The sequence below is a fragment of the Gopherus evgoodei genome, chromosome 7 (assembly GCF_007399415.2).
Source record: "Gopherus evgoodei ecotype Sinaloan lineage chromosome 7, rGopEvg1_v1.p, whole genome shotgun sequence".
NCBI lineage: Eukaryota > Metazoa > Chordata > Testudines > Testudinidae > Gopherus > Gopherus evgoodei.
In genome coordinates, this window is record NC_044328.1 from 69,513,196 (window position 1) to 69,534,604 (window position 21,409).

The following is a 21,409-nucleotide window of genomic DNA, read 5'->3' on the forward strand; positions in this document are numbered from 1 at the left end:
GGCCATCTAAAATCATTCTGAAGTCATTCAAGGAGTTTTGGGGAGCGTCTCGTTGCTGTAATTAAACGTCACAACTGACTAATAATTAATGACGCTGCTGCTTATGGGTGCACATGTGAGAAAATGAATGTGTGTGTGTGTGTGTGTCTATTCAACAGATCCTCTTTCTAGATGCCTGGCTGGCTGGTTCTTGCTCACATGCTCAGGATCTAAGTGATGGCTGGATTTGGGGCTGGGAAGGACCTTCCCCAGGTCAGATTGGCAGGGATCTTGGATTCTTTTTTTCATTTTCCTCTGCAGCATGGCATGTGGTTTGCCTGTTGGGATCCTTTAAGTATGTCTCACCTAATCACTCCCCACCATTTCAGGGATTGGTACACCTCAGTCTCTCCGGTCCTTTGTCTGCAGCCACAAGAGTTTTGCCTCCTGATGACTGAAATGATTCAGTCTAACTGAAGCCTCTGGGCTTAACATATGCTGGCCCTCACTGGAACACTCTCGTGACAGCCCATGGCATGACAGGTGCTCCTGCCTCAGTTTTCCCTATCCAGTAACCCAAGGACGCGACGTCAGCCTCTCTTGCCTTCTTGGGGCTAGTTTAGTACAAAACCATAGTATAAACAGACCAAAGTCCATTTATGACCCCCTGTGCATCCCAGGGCATCTCATCTTGACATACCTCAGCTTCCACACTCTGATGTCTTCCACACACTGGGATTCTATCAGTCTTCTTCAGTCCTTCTACCAGGACAGGTATCCCAGCCCTTCCACTCTTCCTACAGGACCCTTCCCTCCCCTTCCCCACCCAGCCTCTCTGCTAGGAGATCATCTTTACCAGGGAAGCATCCCTCACTCTCCCTGTTCCCTGGGTTCAGCTCTCTGGTGTGGAGACATCAACAGGTAAACCCCTCCACTGCTTCCCTGCCTTCAGCCCTAGTTAGAAATCCAGCTCAGAGCAAGCAGGCACCTCCCACCTTCAGCCCTCTTGCCCCAATTTTCTGGCTTAAAATCAGCTGCCACACCCCTCTTGCTGCTCTCCTTGCCTTCACCTTCCCCCAGGAAACATGTTCTGCTCTGGAAGCCCTTTCTGACTGATCAGGGATTAAAGCCCAAATGTGGCCATAGTTTGCATAAAGATATACCTATATAATTAGATCTACCAACATAATTATATCTATGTAATTAGACTGTGGAACTCATTGCCACAGGAAGTCAGTGAGGCCAAGAATTTACGGAGATTCAAAAATGGATTGGATATTAATATGGATACCAAGAATATCATAAATATCATAATTAATTCCAATAAAATTTAGACAGACTATTAAACCTCTTGCTTGAGGGCTTAAGCCAATTTCTCACTACTAGAAACTAGGCTGGAGGGCAGGTTATCCCACAACTGGCAAGTGAGGATTTTCACACTTTCCTCTGTAGCAGCTGGTACTGACCACTGTCACAGCTGGGAAACTGAGCTAGCTGGACCCCTGGACTGATCCAGTCTGCTAAATCCTTTGGTCCTGTATAGCTGTTTATGAACCTAAGTGAATTAGGAGCTGAAGTCCCATTAATGGGACTTGTGCTGCTAAGTCACCAAGGTGCTTCTGAAAATTCCCCCCACAACGCCTGATTACTGTAGAATATTTTAATATGCAGATGACTGTCCATAGTTATATCTTTATGCAAGCTGTAAGCCTAATCCTGGGACAATAGGGAGTGCCTTCAGCACGAATGCCTTCAGCAACGAGGGTCACAAAAATAAATGTTATAAATTACACCTGGTCTCGCCCTCTCTCTGTCCTATACACGCGCATTTTCAAATGCCCATAGACGATAACGGAGCCCCGGCAGGCGTTGGCTCCTGTATCTGTTAGGTCAGGAACGTTTAACTCCAATTACTTTTATAACCACGACAGCGTTGTAGCTTTCAACACATTGTAACCCTCCGGCTCGTGGCTTTTCCTTTAATAACGTTGCCATCAGCTCAGCATAACCACCGGCTGTTCAGGAATCCAGTTGGGGAAAAGATAAATAAACCCGGGCTCCAGGGGCCCCCTGCTGGCCTCAGGCTGCCTTGAAAAGCCTCCTACTTCATTGTGGGTGGCAAAGGCAGTATCCTGAGCCGAGCCAGGCTCTCTGCCTCCAGCCAGTTGCCGGGTTTGGCACGGCTCCTTCCTGGAATTGGGCCAGGGCGCTTTATTACAGCCACCAGTGCAGATGTTATGGTCAGAGGCTCTGCAGCTACTCAGGCCCTTTGGACACAACGGGGCTTTCAGCCAGTGTCCTCTTGCAGACAGGTTTGCAGCAGGATGGTTTATGAAGCACATTAAGTTTATTGAGCTGGTAACCAGAGCTCACTTAGGGCCTGATCCTGCCACAGGTGAATACCGAGCTCCCCCATCTGCAGCGTCAGCAGCTCCAGGCAGGATCTCCCCATTGCATTGTGTCTAAGGCCACGTCCAGACTAGGTATTAAAATCGATTTTAGATACGCAACTTCAGCTACGAGAATAACGTAGCTGAAGTCGAATTTCTAAAATCGAGGTACTCACCAGTCTGGACGGCGCTGCATCGATGTCCGCGGCTCTCCGTGTCGATTCCGGAACTCCGTTCGGATTGATGGAGTTCCGGAATCGATGTAAGCGCGCTCGGGGATCGATACATCGCGTCCAGACTAGACGCGATATATCGATCCCCGAGCTATCGATTTTAACCCGCCGATGCCGCGGGTTAGTCTGGACGAGGGCTAAGTGCTGCCCCGCATCTCCAAGGCAGGGCAGGGCAGGCTTTCCCTGGGCTACGCACATTCCACAGTAATGTTGCACCATTCAAATAGCACAAGGCTCTCACAGCGCTGTCCATGCACATGTGGGGGAGTGGTCTCCCTGCTACCTCTGGGGTGGAATGTGTAGCCATTTTGCAGCGTGGTTTAGGACAGGAAGCGAGGACACTGTCTGGTGGAAAGCTGAGAGGCAATGCAGACCTGACTGTGCCCAAACATTTGTAAAGGAAACAAGTCTCCTGGGTCCCAGTCCAATGCTCTGTGTTCAGTGATGCCACCGGCTCCCCATCCCTCCTGGCTGAGCACTTTATCATGCTGATCCCCGGGCCTGCTGGCCGGACTCTGGGCTGGTCTACACTACAGCGGAAAATCGATCTTAGATACGCAACTTCAGCTACGTGAATAACGTAGCTGAAGTCGAAGTATCTAAGATCGAATTACTCACTGTCCTCACGGCACGGGATCGATGTCCGCGGCTCCCCCTGTCGATTCCGCAACTCTGTTTGGGTTGGTGGAGTTACGGAATCGATATAAGGGCGTTTGGGGATCGATATATCACGTCTAGATGAGACGCAATATATTGATCCCCGAGCAATTGATTGCTACCCGCCGATACGGTGGGTAGTGAAGACGTACCCTCTGGCACTGCATTCTGATTTGTGCATGCTGGTATGCCAGGCAGTCAGGAGCAGCTCTGAGTGGGGCAAGTGCACAGGACAGGGACACGGCCACTTGCCTGCTCGAATGGCTATGGGCTGCGGATCTCCATGATAGGGATGGCACCAGAGGGCAGCAGGGGGCTTCTCAGTGGGCCATGGAGGAAATGAAAGAGGGTGGGAGGAGAACAGGGTGACAGTAGGACCAGCTGATTGCTTTCATAGCCAGGTGAAAGGCATACAGTCTGAGGCCTTGGCTACACTCACACTTTACAGCGCTGCAACTGGGGTGTGAAAAAACACCCCCCTGAGCGCTGCAAGATACAGCGCTGTAAAGCGTCAGTGTAATCAGGGCAGCAGCGCTGGGAGCACGGCTCCCAGCGCTGCACGCTACACCCGTAAGGGATGTGGTTTACATGCAGCGCTGGGAGAGCTCTCTCCCAGCACTGCCGCTCTGACTACACTCACACTTCAAAGCGCTGCCGCAGCAGTGCTCCCGCAGCGCTGCCGGGGCAGCGCTTTGAAATTCCAAATGTAGCCAAACCCTAAGGCCAGAAGAAGCCATATATATATATACCCAAATAATCCTGGCAAGTACCCACACACTGTGGGAGAAGGTGAAACCCCTGCAAAGTCCCTGCCAATCTGACCTGGGGGGAAATTCCCCCCTGTGGCGATTGGTTAAACCCTGCGCATGTGAGCAAGAACCATCCAATCACACACCTCAGAAGGAGAATGCTCTGTGCCCCCTCAGAGCCCTGTCCCACCCTGTCCAATGTCCCATCTCCAGACGTGGCCATCCCTGATGTGTCAAGGGACGGACATAAACAACCCAGAATACACTGTGGAGGGATGAGACTCCCTTCCTGATGCCAGGGCAGCTGAAAGCTAAAGCCTGAGCTTTAGGAATGTGAGATGTAAACTGGAAGTGAGCCCCCGAGTTGCTAAGTCCTGCCCCTGCCACATCACAAGCAACCTTGTCATGGAATGACACTCATAAATTTATCCAGCATCTGTCTGTCTCTATCCATACGGGGTTCCCATCATTAAACCCCTTCTCCTGAGTCAAAGGAACTGCCAGCTCCTACCCTCTTTACAGCTCCCCTGTTGGTAGGACATGCTGACTATAAGACTCAAGAACCCTCTGCAGATTTGAGGGGTGAATTTGGGTCTGAAATGGTCCATGCAGAGGCTCAGCAGGAACAGGCCATGGCATCGGCAAAGAGAGTGCACAGCTCAGAAAGCCCCAGGCCTGGTTCTCTGGGGCCGTGCACTCAGAGTAGCTCTGCACCCCTGCGCAGAGTGGGGGTAAAATGCAGCCTTCCTGGTGTGGCAGTGTTTCACCCCAATTTAGCACTATCATAAACAGATAGCTAAGGGTTAATGTCTCTTTCACCTGGAAAGGAGTAACCTGAAACATCTGACCAGAGGACCAATCAGGAAACAAGACTTTTTCAAATCTGGGTGGAGGGAAGTTTGTGTGTGTGTTCTTTGTCTTGTGTCTGTCCCTCTCGGCTATGGGAAGGATTTTTCTGTCTCCTGCTTTCTAATCTTCTGTTTCCAAGTTGTGAGTACAAAGATCATAAAACAATAGGGGTTATTGTTTTTTTTTCTTTTGTATTTACATGTGTGTAGTTGCTGGAGTGTTTTGAATTGTGTTCTTTTGAATAAAGCTGTTTATTCATATTTCTTTTAAGCAATTGACCCTGTATTTGTCACCTTAATACAGAGAGACCATTTTTATGTATTTTTCTTTCTTTTTACATAAAGCTCTCTTTTTAAGACCTGTTGGAGTTTTTCTTTAGTGGGGAACTCCAGGGAATTGAGTCTGTAGCTCACCAGGGAATTGGGGGAGGAAGAAGTCAGGGGGAAATCTGTGTGTGTTAGATTTACTAGCCTGACTTTGCATTCCCTCTGGGTGAAGGAGGGGGGTGAGGGGGAGCTTGGCTCTCTCTCTTGGTACTTGTATTTCCAGGACTGGAAATAGGGAGGGTGGAATCCCTCTGTTTAGATTCACGGAGCTTGCTTCTGTGTATCTCTCCAGGAACCCAGGGAGGGAACACCTGGAAGGAGGAGGGGGAAGGGAAATGGTTTATTCCCCTTTATTGTGAGACTCAAGGAATTTGGGTCTTGGGGTCCCCAGGGAAGGTTTTTGGGGGGACCAGAGTGCCCCAAAACACTCTAATTTTCTGGGTGGTGGCAGCTTTACCAGGTCCAAGCTGGTAACTAAGCTTGGAGGTTTTCATGCTAACACCCATATTTTGGACGCTAAGGTCTAAATCCGGGAATATGTTCTGACAAGCATTTGGCTGTGTGTCCACACAAGGTGACAGGGCAGAAGGGAATCCAGCCCTAGCTGCCTAGGTATTTTTAAAGGCCTCTCATGGCAGTATCTAAGCACCTTACTTAGCCTTCCCACTTTTAAAAGTGATGGAGCTATGCCCCACTGGCCTCCTTTGTTCTGGCGACACTGGCTAGGGCCTGTGCTGATCTCCACTTGGAAGAAACTCCACAACCAGGGCCTGAACTGTAAATCAGGAAGTGTTATTTACTCCTTTTCATAACACAAGAACTAGGGGTCACCAAATTAAATTATTAGGGAACAGGTTTACAAAGAACAAAAGGAAGTACTGGTATTTCTTCACACAACACACAGTCAATCTGTGGAACTCTTTGCCAGAGGATGTTGTGAAGGGCAAGACTATAACAAGGTTCAAAAAAGGATTAGATAAATTCATGGAGGATAGGTCCATCAATGGCTATTAGCCAGAATGGGCAGGGATGGTGTCCCTAGCCTCTGTTTGCCAGAAGCTGGGAATGGGTGACAGGGGATAGATCACTTGATGATTATCTGTTCTGTTCACTCCTTGTGGGGCACCTGGCATTGGCCACTGTCAGAAGATAGGCTACTGGGCTAGATGGACCTTTGTTCTGACCCAGTATGGCTGTTCTTATATGCACCCAGGATGCTCTGCCCTCAGCTTCAGCATCCAAGAGAGGCACGTCTCTAAGCTAGCCAGGATCTGCTTCATTGGGGCACCTTGAGATTAGGCACAGGAGCTTGACTCAGACCCAGAAATGAATGGGGAGCCGCACAGAGCCCTGGGGTGATGGGAAGGGTGAACCCACAGTCACTCTGCAGGTATTGGAAAAGTACCGTGGCTGCTGACTGTGGCATAGCAGTCCTGTCCTCCAGGTGGAGGAGGAGAGAAGCTGCCCTGTTCTGCAGCTGTGCACAGAGAAAGCTCATCTCCCACGTGAGTTATTAACGTGAACTCAATCCAGTCCAAGAGCTCAGATCTAGATAGGTTTTGTGGGAGATGGGGAAGGAGGGTTCCTCAGTTTTTCTGAATCTCAGCACCCTTTCCTAGCCCTAGCTGCTTCTCTCTCACAGCTATGCAGTGCACACAACACAGCAGTGTTTCAGTTCAGGCTGTACCCTTGTTATCCAGATCTTCCGTTGTGGCTTTCTGTGATCTTGATCCAACACCCTGGCCTGAGGCTGTTGCATATTCTGTCTTCCATAACTGTGTGGGCAAGAAAGGAGGGGTTAGAAAATGCAGAGGTGTTAAGTAAGACACCTCAATTCTGGGGCTCATAGAATCTCTATAAGGTCAAAGGTACAATGGCTGGATCCGAGGTTGGTATTGCTCTGTCCCTGATCCGCTGTCCTGCTGGGTTCCATGCAGTTGCTAGACAATTAGACAAGGACTTTGTTAGAGAGAGCACTCCCTTGTTGAAGTTCAACCACTAGCCTGAAGGTAGGGCTGCGAGTGATTTCCTTGTCTCTAATGAAGTGTCCTCCTCCTTGGACACAGATGCTTTATCCCAGGAGCCTAAACACACTTCTGATCTGTTGTTTTTGCCTTTGGAATAGACCAGAATGAACAGCATTTTCAAAACAATTTCTCAGGGGGACAAGAGGTCTCTTAAAAATTTTGCCCCTAAACCTTCCCCCTGTTCCAAATGATCAGAGAGGGTGAAAAACAACTCACTGAAACATTTTTTTTCCAATGAAAAAAATGCCTTTTTGATGAATGAACTCTCATTTTTGTCAGCTTTTTTGTCGAAAACACAATTTTCCAGTTTTTGGAAAAAAATAATTCGTACTGAAAATTTCTGAGGAATATTTCAAACAAAATGACATCATTTGGTTTCTTTCTAAATTTGTTGTGGCGAATGCTTAGTGTTTTCCCTACCAGTACCACAAATTACATCCCTTCATTTCTGGGTTACATGATCACTCTCTGCTTGTAATGTGTCTCAGGTGAGATGTGGAGCTAATGAAAACCACTGTCACCCCACTCAGTATCGGAAACTCTGACTTTAATCCAGAACTGGCTTAGCAAAAACATGACACCTACCCTCACAATTCCATCTGTGCCCCCTGTGATGATGATGCTACATGTGTCCCAGTCCATTATTTCAGCAAAGCAGCAGCAAACAATGGCTCCTTCCAGACCGCAGGCAGTGCTGATGCTTGCCAGAGGCTGGCCGTTGATGGTCCACAAATGTAAATAGGATCCGGCACAAGAGGCAATGTCACCCTAGAACATACCAAGCAGCATTATTTCAAGATCCCACAAACACCACATGGGGCTGTTAGGCCCTTGTTGTAATCTATGGCATTTGCCCATTCTTCATTTTATTTCTCTTCCACTCTTTTCAGTAGAAGAGTTGGTCAAAAAATGAATTTTTTTATTCAAAATTCTGGAATTTCGAAGCAAAAATTCTAGAATTTCATTTTGCAGGGTTTGAAACAGATTCACTTGCAGTTTCTTCACTTTTTTGTTGCATTTTTTAATCAAAAGTTTTATGAAAATGGTTCTTTTTCATATAATGAAAAATACAGTTTTAGGTAAACGAACAACACCGATAACCATTTTTGATTACGTTTTCTAAAACATTTTCAATTAAAAAAATCATAGAAAATTGTGAAAAAATTGAAAAAAAAGGAAAAATAGCTTATTGTGAATTTTTTTTTAAAAGGCCATTTCCCCACAAAATGACTTTTCATTTGAAAATTTTCCAGCAGCTCTAGTTAACAGCTTGGTATTTTTACTACATTCTGCTCTTGAGGGACAAAAGTCAGCTGAGGCAGTGCATGCAAGTAAACTTCACACACCAGAATTAGTAAAGAAATAAGAAAAATAACATCGGGTGGTGGAAAGACGAGGCTGCCAAGCATTGCCAAAGGAATAGGCACGATACCGATGTTGGAACAATAATGCCTGTGGCCTTTGGATGACGATATGAAGTTTTGCTCTGTGTATGTTACTGAAATATGTTGTAAAGATGGGAACACCCACAATCAGCCTTTCAGGTGCAACAATGGAGGAGCCAAATGTGCTGATGGCCCATTAAAGGGAATTCACACTCCCAAGGACTATCCAAGGAACCGTATACAATGGAGACTTCTCACAGATGGCATGTAGACAATGGAGGCTGCTTGACTCACGACATAGCAAATGGTCTTTCCAGCAAGCTGGAAGAGACTATAAAAGAGGGGAAGTGACATCATCACTTGGCCTGTTTCTGCCCCCGTCCAACTTAACACCTGGAAACACATTCAGAGGTAAAAGGCTGAACTGGGAAGGTGGTCCCAGGCTGAAGGAGAGTCCCAGCCTGTATATGGACGAGCTGTAACTTGCTCGTACTATCCGTCAGGGTGAGACACTGCTTGATTCAAATACTGTCTAATTTATAGAACTCAGATTGTGATTTTACTTTTATTTCTTAGGTAACCAACTTTGATCTGTACTCTTATTACTTATAATCACTTAAAATATATCTGCTGTAGGTAATAAATCTGTTTTATATTTTACCCAAAACAGTGCATTTTGGTTGAAGTGCTTGGGAAATCTGCTCCGGTTGCAAAGGCTGGTTCATGTCCATTTTCCTTTGTAGAAGGGCATGTCTGCACTATGAAATTAGGTTGATTTTATAGAAGATGATTTTTAGAAATTGATTTTATACAGTTGATTGCGTATGTCCACACTAAGCGCATTAAGTCAGCAGAGTACGTCTTCATTACCGTGGCTAGCATCGACTTATGGAGTGGTGCACTGTGGGTAGCTATCCCACAGTTCCCACAGTCTCCGCTGCCCATTCGAATTCTGGGTTAAGCTCCCAATGCCTGATGGGGCAAAAACACTGTCACAGGTGGTTTTGGGTACATGTCATCAGTAGCCGCTCTGCAATGGCAGAAAATCATTTCGTGCCAGACACCAGGGCAATCAGATACGCTTTGAAAACCAGTTTCATGACTGGCCAGGCTTCGGTGTGACAGTTGTGTGTGTTTCTCCTTGATGCAAACCCATCCCCTTTGTTAATTTTAATTCCCTGTAAGCCAACCACCCTCCCCGCTTTGAAACCATGCATTCTTTCTTTATTAATTAAAAAAATGAGATAATGGACAAGGTAGCTCGGGTGAGGTGGGGGAGGAGGGAAGGACAAGGCCACATTGCTTTTGTAGCCACACTAAAAATGAAACTGTTTGAATAACAGCCTTCTGTTGCTTGGGCCATCCTCTGGAGTGGAGTGGCTGAGTGCCCAGAGCCTTCTCCCCCGCCCCCCTACGTTCTTGAGCATCTGGGTGAGGAGGCTATGGAACATGGGAAGGAGGGTAGGCGGTCATACAGTAGATGCAGCGGGGGTCTATGCTCTTGTTGGCTTTCCTGCAGCTCCAACAGATGCTTCATCATGTCCGTTTGCTCCCCCACTAGCCTCAGCATTGTTTACAAGGCAGAATGAAGCTGGGAGACATTTTGAAGAACAAAATTTGCTTTGCAAAATTCCTCATGACCCCATAGATTTGCAGAACTGGGCATGTTCCTGAACCTCAGGTGCCCTTCACTCGGTGATACAAGGCTGTTGTAACTGGCCAGCAGAACCTGCCTCTCAAAGGTAGGGATTTTTACCTCATTGTAATCCCACTCTGTTAAAAAACACTGCAAGGATACAGCGATCGATAGATCGATCAATCAATCAATAGATAGATAGATGGGGAGCAACCAAACTTGCATGTGGTTCTTATGCCCCCCCTCCAGGGACACTTCTAGGCTGTAACCTAGAATGGTAGGCATAGTGGTTTGGCTATCATGTCTGCAAGAGCCTGAAACCTGAAGGGGAGACTGGCCCATCCCAGGCTGCTCCTGAGTGTTGGGTAACTTAGCTTGGCATTTCTGTTCAAATAATCACCACTACCCCTACTCCCCACCTGCCTGCAATATGGCAATTGCCAATGCCTCCTTCTGGTTGGGATGGGTTGTAGCTGCTGTAGCATCTAGTGGAATAAATCTGGGGACTACTCAGATGGCAGCACCCTGGAGCCAAGCCAAAGCCCCTGTGCCGGATCATGGAGAAAGCGGTGCCTGCATCATCCCAAAGCACAAACAGAGCCATCCTCAAGGCAAAGAGGCAGCCAGCCTGCCAGTAGATCCTACTGGTCCCAACATGCAAGGCTGTGTCTTGATCCAAGCAACCACTTGCTTCATTGTACACTAGACAAGCAACCCTCAAATAAGCTAATTCCCAAACACCCTGGCAACCCTGAAGGGTTAAAAAAGAAACAAAGCCAACAGAAAATGTAGAGAATGAAGGAAAATTAATAATAAATTTTGAGGGCTGAATCCTAAGCTCCTTAATTAGATTTTACTAGGTCCTTGCTTCGGCAGAACTCCTAGTGATTTCATGGGAGCAAGGGGAGAGTAAGAACTAACCCAGGATTTGACCCTTAACTTTTAATGTAGATAATTGGAAGCGCTTTAGGGCAGAGACTTGCATTTCATTCTGTGTTTATACAGTGCCTAGCACAATGGGGTCCTGGTCTTTGACTGGGGCTTCCACTGGGTTAAAAATAGAACTAAACAAATTCATGGAGGATAGGTCCACCAATGGCTATTAGCCAAGATGGTGAGGGATGCAACCCTCATGCTCTGGGAGTCCCTAAACCTCTGACTGCCAGAAGCTGTGAGTGGACGACAAAGGATGGATCACTCAAAATTGCCCTGTCCTGTACATTCCCTCTGAACCACCTGGCAGCGGACACTGGCAGAATACAGGACACTGGGCTAGATGGACCATTGGTCTAACTCAGCATAGCCATTCTTATGCTACTGAGAGATATATAGAAAATATTAATAATAACCACCATTCTCACAAATCAGTAATTCACCATGTGGACACCAATTCCTAAACCTCTGTCCAGTTCAGCATTCTCCTCTGCCCCCCAGAGTGTTTAGTGTTATGGTAATAATACCCTTCACAACCGAGTCTCTCCTCTCCCCGTAGTGCTTGTGTGTACAGCTTTAAGGGTAATTGTGTGTGTGAAGAGGGAGCAGAAAGTCACAGATCTTTGAAGCTTAAGAGCAAGGAAAATGCAGATATTCAAAGCCCTAGGAGCAGCCTCTAGGATGCAGTGTTTATAATATTGCACCTGATCTATTTACAAGTGCATATTGATTAAACTTTCTGGGTTCCACTCCCCAATTTAAACTCCATCCAAACTTTCCGTCCTTTAGGAACCAGCTAAAATAGAATAGCAGCAGCAAGTCCATCTGCTCCTGGCAGAGGCTGATCTGTCCTTAAATAAGCAGTGTGCATCTGGTTTAAATTAACTATTGCCATGCCTTTCCCTCCTCCTGATTTTGGACCAGGGCTCTTCACATCACAGTGGAAAAAATCTTGAGGCAGACTGAGAAGGGTTTATTTGAAATGGCATAGCCAGTACTGAAAGAATTGAAACAGTGGGCACTGGCTACACTTGAAGCGCTTCCTTAGCACAACTGCAGCTGTATTACTGTAGTGCTTCAGTGCAGACACTGACTACAGTGATGGGAGTGGTTCTCCCATCGCTGCAGTTAATCCACCTCCCCAAGAAGCGGCAGGCTAGGCTAACAGAAGAATTCTTCCATTGACCTAGCAATGCGTACACTGGGGGTTAGATTGGCTTAACTATGTCCCTCAGGGTGTGGACTTCTCACACCTCTGAGAGATGTGGCTATGCCAAAGTAACTTTTCAGTCTAAAACAGTCTTTAAACTTCTTTAACTGCATGTGGGCCTGGGAGGCTCACTGATTTGGTAAAAAGGCTAAGGAGTTTTTCAGGTCTACGTCACTGACTGAAATCTGACTGAGATCAGCAGCTACAGAAAGTTTTTTCTTTCTTACTCTCCAATGCAAGGATCACCTTTTTGCTCTATGTCTGTACAGCACCTAGCACAACAGGGTCCTGCTCCATGACTAGAGCACCTAGACACTACTGTAATATACCTAATCATGTACAGTGCCTAACCTGGCACTACGGGGTTCTGGTCCATGACTGTGGCCCCAGGTGTCATTGCAATAAACCTAGTATTGGGGCCCTACTTGCTACCACAGGACAAATAATAAGAATCAAACATAGAGCTGTGTGGAGACTGGAATTTCTGTTTTTCAGCAAATTCCTCCATTTCAAAATTTGTTTTATTTCAAATCAGAATGAAAACAAAGAAGTTCAAAATTTCTCATGACACAAAACTTCTGAAAAAAAAAATCCCCGTGGATCAAGCCAAATGTTTCTTTAAGATAAAATCAACACATTCCATTTGTTTCAACATTTAAAAAATGTTTGTCTTTATAATATAAAATGAAGCATGTTGAAACAAAAAATCATTTCAGAATGAAAAATGGAAACAGTATGTCCTCAAAAAACTGAAATGGAAAGTGTTGACCTTAGAGAAACACTATTCTCATGGTTTTCCCCCCAAAATGAGATTTTATTGAAATCAAAGGGTTCCTGCAGGAAGTTTTGGTTTCCAATAGAAAAGCCTTCTGTTGGAAAATTTTCAATTAGCTCTGAAAATTGCTGCTCAGTGACCCCTATCTCAATCCAATCCCTACTGCGCTAATCTCACATCAGAACAATCATCATCACTGTCATGGATTCTGATTGGTCCACTGCTTGGCAAAGGAGCCAAGGACTGCATGAGCTATAGACAATGGACCCCACTCTCCCTCCAGCAGAAACCTATGGTGCGACACAGTGGAGGAAGCTTTGGAAACAGATAATTTTATCCTGTAAGGCTATCAACCCAACATCTTTCACCAGCACTCCTATTTATTTTAAAATGTGTGGGCTTCTCCAGTTTATTTTGCAGGGGACTGACAAGAACAGTAAAGTGTTGGCCTAACTCTGTGGGAGTTTTACCCACTGACCATTGGTATTTGTCATTAAGTGCTATGGAAAATCCCACTCCTTGGGCTTTAGTGGAAGTTATTATTCATTTGTATTGCAGTTGTGGGCCCCAGAAGCCCCAGTCGTGGACAAGGTCCCCTCATCCTAGGTTCTGTACAAAAGCAGAAGAAATCCCTGCCCCAAAGTGCTGACAATCTCAGTTGTTAGGGTAAACAGATGTTTTGGGACTTCTTATTGCTATGACATCAGGATGCATCTCTAACACTTCTCAGCACAAGCCACAGTACTCTGTGACTTGACAAAAATGTTAACCAAGCCCAACCACTGTTCTCTTTCATGAAGATCAACTGAACATAGAAATACAGGCATATAAATGCCCTGTTCAGAAAGCAGAGATCTGGGGGAATTCACATCCAAGAGAGCTGAATGCCTACAGTTAAATCCAACACAGATTATTTTCATAATGATGAGCAAGCTGTGTTTCTGGGAACAGACGGCAGGTGGATTTTTCATTTCTACCACCATCCCTAATAGGAAAGATTAAAAGGATTGCGACTGTTCAGCTTGGAAAAGAGAATATTAAGGGGAGGAGGATACAACAAGAGGTCTATAAAATCATGAATGTCATGAAGAAAGTGAATAAGGAAGTGTTATTCACAGTACACAAGGACCTGGCATCACCCAATGATATTAACAGGCAGCAGGTTTAAAACAAACAAAAGAAAGTATCTCTTCACACAACACATAGTCAACCTGTGAAACACATTGCCTAAGGATGTTGTGAAGGCCACAAGCATAATTGGGTTAAAAAAAGAAGTAGATAAGTTGATGGAGGATAGGTCCATCAATGGCTATTAGTCAAGATGGTCAGGAATGCAATCCATGCTCTGGGTGTCCCTAAGCCTCTGACTACCAGATGCTGGGCCTGGACGATAGACAACAAGGAAAAGTGCAGAGTCGTACACTTAAGACAGAAGAATCCCATGCACTGCTAACGGCTGGGGACCAACTGTCTAAGCAACAGTTCTTCAGAAAAGGACCTGGAGATTGCAGTGGACAAGAAGCTGGATATGGGTCAGTGTGCCCTTGTTGCCAAGAAGGCTAACGGCATATTGGGCTGCATTAGTAGGAGCATTGCCAGCAGATTGAGGGAAGTGCTTATTCTCCTCTCTTCGGCACTGGTGATGCCACATCTGGAGTATAAATCCAGTTTTGGGCCCCCCACTATAGAAAGGATGTGGACAAATTGGAGGGCAATGAAAATAAAGGAGCCAGGGCACATGATTTATGAGACAAGGGTCAGGGAACTGGGCTTATTAAGTCTGCAGAAGAGAAGAGTGAGGGGGGATTTGATAGTAACCTTCAACTTCCTGAAGGGGGATTCCAAAGAGGCTGGAGCCTGGCCATTCTCAGTGGTGGCAGATGACAGAACAAAGAGCAATGGTCTCAAGTTGCAGTGGGGGAGGTCTAGGTTGGATATTAAGAAACACTATTTCACTAGGAGGATGGTGAAGCACTGGAATGGGTTACCTAGGGAGGTGGTGGAATCTCCATCCTTAGAGATTTTTAAAGTCTGGCTTGATAAAGCCCTGACTGGGATGATTTTGTTGATGTTGGTCCTGCTTTGAGCAGGGGGTTGGACTAGATGACCTCCTGAGGTCTGTTCCAATCCTAATATTTTATGATTATATGATAGGGGATGGATCACTTGATAACTGCACCAGTCTGTTCATTACCTTGGAAGCATTTGGTACAGGCCACTGCCGGAAGACAGGATGCTGGGCTAGTTGGACCATTGGTCTGAGCCAGTATGGCCATTTTTACAAGCACCCTTCTAGCGGGGAGGGTTGGAGGGGAAAGAAAAACAATAACACTTCAGGTAATTGTCTGCTGGCTGAGACTGCTGATTCAGGAACATCCAGAGCCGGTAGACTGTGGATGAGGACTTGGGTCTAATTAGTCCCAGGTGGCACTGCTGTAACACATGCATGTCAGGAGAAATCAATGGAAGCAACAGAGTCACATGTGAGCCAAAGGCAGAAGTGCAAGGGACTATACTGCTATGCTTCTCAAGCCAGCTCACAAATCAAGAGGTTTAATCTTACTATCCAGCCACGCACGTACGGATGCTTCTACTTAACTACTCATCTATATTGTACCTTTTAGTGCTCCCTTCTCATCCTTAAGAGTACTATTAGCAACCTTTGTAAAAGGGAAAATCAATTGATCAGCATCTCAGGATGTTTTTACGTTGGGAAGAGCACCCCTTACATTATCATGAAACGCTCCTGAACACATCAGGAGAAGGATGATAAATGAAGTTCTTACCGTTGAATCGTTGATGGCAATAGCAGAGAGACTGGCCCTATGGGCAGGGAGACGGGTGATGTATGTCAGCTGGTTCAAGTCCCATATGATGCAGGTTCTGTCACTGGATCCGCTCACAAGGATGCCGTAGGTCACAGATGCGGTCAGGCAAGTCACGGCCTGAGTGTGTCCATACAAAGCCTAGGGGTACAAAGCAATCCAAAACCACAGCCAAGCAGCTGGGTTACTAGGGATCCGCATTCCCACTGGGAACAGCTTAGCAAGAACATGTGATCTACTCCACAAAATCAGAGTCTACAATGGAGATCTCAAAGCTCCCTTGTCCTTAACTTACAGATGGGGAAACTGAGGCCCAGAGAGGTTAAGTGACTTTCCAAAGCTTACCCAGTGAATCAGAGGTGGCAACCGACCCAGATCTCCTTTTCCTTAGACTTGTTATAGCTATTTGACCATACTGCCTCATATGTAACACCCACTTACATTTTTAGCCCTGGTTAGCAGCGTGAAACATCTCTTACCTTTGCCCTTCTGGCCTTATTAAGGTGAAATTCATACTCAGAGGTTAGAGCTGTTCAACATTTATAAAATTTTTAAATACAAAAAATTTTCAATGACATTTTTGAGACATTTGTCCCTATTATTATACCCAATACAGACCATTTCAATATTTTTTTCGAATACTGAAGTTTTGCGTAATTAAAATAAAACTCTCTGGGAACCTCTCTGTTAAACATTACTCTCTTTCACCCCTCCCCCACTATTTTGTAAGCATCTCTATCATAAGAGACACGGCCAGTTTAGTTTAGCCCCAAAATTTAGGTTTTCCATTTAAAAAAACCCTTAATTTTAAGTCAATGTATTATGGACAGAAACTAATAAAGTCATTTCATTTAATAGATGTGATATGCTGATCTGGTTTTACACCCAGCATGCAGTGGTGTAAATGAGGATACAAGGTGTTGGACAACGGAGAATCGGGCCCTACTTGCTTTCTTTAAAATTCCTGGGCCTGATTTTCAGTTGTACTGAAGTCAATGAGTGCTGTGACTCGACTTCCCTGAACGTCACACCAGAGTTGTTACGCTAATTTTAACTAGAGAGGTGAATTCTCAGCTGGCTTTCTCTGCATGGAATGATCAATGAACTTCTAGGGTTTGACTCAGTTCAGTGTGGGTTTCAGTCCTGAATGTCCCTGCTGACCTCTCAGAACACGTATGGCATATACTCTCCTCCTGTGTCAGCCCAACTTCTTGCTAGCCACCTAATAAATGCTGCTATTTGACAAGGTTGTTAGGACAACAGCATTTAAACATGAACCCCTCTGGTGAAGATGCTCGGTTGCACCAGGCTGTATAGGACCGAGATGACTTTCAGGTGTCACAAATTATTTTAGGCTTGACATGGGCCTGAGATACAGGGTTGGATATAATTTTAGACCCTATCAAAGTATGAGCTCAGGGGTAAAAGACAATGGGACAAAAGGGGATTTAATCAAAGCTGTGCAAAGTTTTCATCCCAGCCCTGAAGCCTATTCCCAACTGAGCTCTGGGGGACTCCAGGCTGTGGGGTGAGTTTGGGGCAGGCTTGGAACTTCAGGGCAGCCTGCGAGCAATTTATGGTTGTAGGTCACAATCAGACCAAACCCAATGGAGTTTGCTCCTATGCCACACAGAACTAGGTGGCTGCTGATCAATTTCACCCAGAGTTTTTTGGTTCACACAAAATAGAATAAAACGCTGATTCATCAAAACTGAGCCTTGTTGCGGAAACATGTTGGTTTTGACAAAAATTTTGTTGGGAAAGTTTCTGAGGGTGGCATTTTGGATGGAATTCAAGAGAGTGAGACACACCTCACTCCTGAATAGCCCGCCAGTGCGGGCACTCATCTGGGATGTGGGAGACCCAGGTAAGCGTCCTGATCACCACACTACTGAGTCATCCTCTTGCTTTCTCCGTATCTGCTGTCGGAGCTCTTCCACTTTGTATAGATAATTAAATATTCAGTGGGCTGCAGAGAGAGAGAGCGACTCTGTGTCTGAATCAGAGCAGGGATGTGAGCCTGAGACTCTGGTTACATCTACACAGATATGCAAGACTGGTGGTGCAGTCTTTGCCGGCCCAGGTTCACTGATTTGGGCTTCTAGGGCTCAGGCTGTGGAGCTGGCAGTCAGTGCTGCCAATTCAGGGCAGACAGAGCCCCGGTCTCTGATTGCTTGTGCGCAAAGACTGCACATGACCTGTGGCAGTAGTCAGTGGTCACTGTGCACAGGGCTGGGAAGAGCCAGGGCCATAGTTCACCCCCTCCATACACTGGTCAGGCACAAAAGGAAACACTGCACCCGCTACTAGGGTGACTCAGCAGGGGTGCATTGTGGCTCTGCTGCACCCACTTCACCATGGGTCTGTGTTTGAAAGACGCAACACAGCTCTTCTGGATGCTAATCCGAACTGGCTATGTGTTTCCTTTGGAGCAGAGTTATGGGAGTGTGAGTCAGATAAAATTGCACAGATGGATACCGTGGCTATTACGCTGCATCCTCAATGCTACACAAAACTCTGAAGGCAGCCTGATAAGAAGGGAATAAGATCTTCCTGCTGAAACATAGTTTCCATCTTTTACTCCAACTCAAACAAGAATGCATTAGTCCCTTGAGAAGGCTGATAAGTGAACAGCATCACTTTTATAGCACATCAGCTTTACTTAAGTGAAGCTCAGTATCTCAGGGATGACGATACAATAGTTTTGTTCAGCAGAATAAACAACGACCATGAAACAACAGCATGTAATTCACTGGAAGACATTTAGGGGCATAGGTCAGATTGACATCTAGGCCAGAGAGTCGTCTAAATGACTAATGCCCTCTGCTAGCCGAGACAGAAAGGAAATCTATGCAGTTTTTGGCATTGCGTGATCTCACACCAGTACTTTGTGGAATATGGGCAATATCATTTAATTGCAGCATACACATTAGCAATACTTGTTCCTCAAAAGTCAGTCATAAATTGTGGGCCGCTAACAAGACTGGTAAACCAGTAAAGGTGGGGGGAGGGGAGCAGGGATAGTTCAGTGGTTTGAGCATTGGCCACTTAGGGATCTGGGGCAAAATCAGTACTTGATCCTGCTAGTGAAGGCAGGGGGCTGAACTCAATGACCTTTCAAGGTCCCTTCCAGTTCTAGGAGATAGGGTAAAACAGAACCTCCCTGAAGCTTTGCCCAAAACAAACTGACCCTGAACTGAACTTTTCTTGATTTCCAAAAAGTGTTTAGATTTTACCCTAGTGCTGTTTCTTTCCCTTCCTTGTCGGTGTCCTGGGTTCTGAGGCAAACAGACAGGCTAAAATTCATGAGATAAGGTCTTCTGATGGGATTTTTGGGCCTCTTCAGAAGCAGGAAGTATTAGAATCTCATGTCAGGAGTCGTTCCTACTACAATTTGTGCCCCGTTTTGCAGGGCCAAGGGGTCTAGCTAAATAGATAATAATCTGGGGCCTCTCCCAGCTCAACCCAGACTCAGCCTTTTGACGTTTCCCATCACCTATGACAAATGAAATATGTTCTTGTCCTGGATCTGGGAAAACCTGAATTTTCTTTTGACTCTTTTTGGCAGGAACCGAGGGACAGAGCAGATTTCTACGGCATGAATACCTTCATGTCTCTCAAACCCCATGAACGCTTCCACTTATTATTTCAGCTGAGAGTAACAGAGGAGAGTTATCTGATTTGGTTTAAGGGGAAAAGGGAACAAGTTGCTGTCTATTTCCTTAGATATCACTGAAGAACATCAAAAGTGTATTCATAAAAGCAGCCCAGAAGGTCACAATATCAGGCCTGAATCTCGATGGCATTACTTCAGTTTTATGGCAGTGTAAATCCTGATTACAATGGAGTTACCCCAGCAGAAAACTAGAGAAAGGCAGTTTGGATCTGGATAGAGATTCATATTCAGCCATTTGGGCCATTCTCCGCCATATGGGAGTGATGGATGAACTTCACAAAGGTTCCAAATTCAGGACAGGTAAAGTATCCAGAACTCTGGTTACTTATCTGAACCTTCTTGGTCAGAAATACTGGGCTGGGAATCTGTTTAGCGACGTCTCACAATGTTTTGGTGCTCCTGCCTCCTGACCCAGCTAGAGAAAAGGAAATGGGAACCATTTGAACAATACATAACGACTCAGATGGAGCTGGGTAGGGTGAAGGTCTACGGGAGGTTGGAGAGGAAGGGTGTATTTCTTAATTTTCAAGACCTGAGGGCATAGCAAGCTATACTAGTGTTGCCAAAGTGTGAGAAAAAGACAGACTGCTCAGGAGTCTGTTAGAGACAGGTACAGCCAACCCTGGGGTTACATATAGGGAAGGCCGGAAAACAAGAATTCCACTTTACGCAAAAAGTTGATGTTTCAAACATTTGGTTTTGTATCGAACCTGAGACCTTTTGAACTTTTCAGCCAAACACCCGAGAGAATGAAAGAGATGCCCTCTCACCCCAGAACAGCCAACTGCCAGTGGTTAGGGTGCTCACCTGAGAGAGAGAGATCCATGCTGTGAATCAAGGACCTGAGCCCCACTTCAGAATAGCAAATAGCCTAGTCATTAAATACACACTTACAATATGGGAGACCCAGAGCATCCCTACTTTGAACTTGGAAACCTTCCCAACAAAACTTTCATTGAAAATGACCCGTTTCTGGAAAAAAAAGGTTTGTTTTTGAAAACGGCATTTGATGTTGAAAAAGTGTTTAGTCAAAACAATTCTGAGTTAGCTCCCCTGAGTCCATTTGTCATTGTCAATGCGTGAATGGGTAGCAGGTTGATATGCTGTGTGATGCCATCTATACCATCTTTCTCTGCCACCCTGGTAGAGGAACAGCTTTCATCGAAACCCTTCCCAGCTCTGATCTCAGACCTGCACTTACTAAGCTGGCACGTCAGGTGAGCTGTGGTACAGTACCTGTCTCAAGTTCAGGCATCTCGCTTTGTCTTTGACCAGGGAAAGCTCCCAGACACACACGACGGCGCTCGTTCCAGAAGTAATGACAGTAGTTGGTGTGGGACATACAGCACAGAGGCACTTGCCCCAATCTGCCATGCATTCGAGTGTCATCGTGTTCTGCAGAAGGTAAAAACACTGGCAGCTATTTCTGTGGCACAGATTCCTTTGATTGCAGCATGTTAATATTTAAACCAGAGAGCAGATTTGGGGCCTGAGAACCAAGCTCTCATCTTCCCTTTGAGGCTGGGAAAGGAATGTTCCTCCTACCCATTTTCAAGAACCAAAGGAAGGTTGGGCTCAAAGATCAGTCCAAGAAAAGGTCCGGTCCTACAAGGTGCAGGGCATCTTCAACTCACAGTGAAGTCAGACTAAAGACTAAATTTTCCTCTCAGTTCTGCTCTCACTGCCTGCGTGTGTATCAGCACAGCTATGTGTATGTTGGTGTGGGAGTGAATCAACCGTTACCTGCTGGCTGGATTGG

The 21,409-nt window shown here is 45.8% G+C and overlaps 1 protein-coding gene across 1 annotated transcript in view; it reads right to left on the minus strand.

Annotated features, from left to right (window-relative positions):
• WDFY4 (WDFY family member 4) overlaps positions 1 to 21,409 on the minus strand; it is a 255,320-nt gene that overhangs the window by 2,425 nt on the left and 231,486 nt on the right. Inside the window, 4 exon segments of the mRNA XM_030569859.1 lie at positions 6,871 to 6,958; positions 7,796 to 7,978; positions 15,936 to 16,115; positions 20,887 to 21,045. Of these exon segments, the coding sequence (XP_030425719.1) occupies positions 6,871 to 6,958; positions 7,796 to 7,978; positions 15,936 to 16,115; positions 20,887 to 21,045 (610 nt within the window).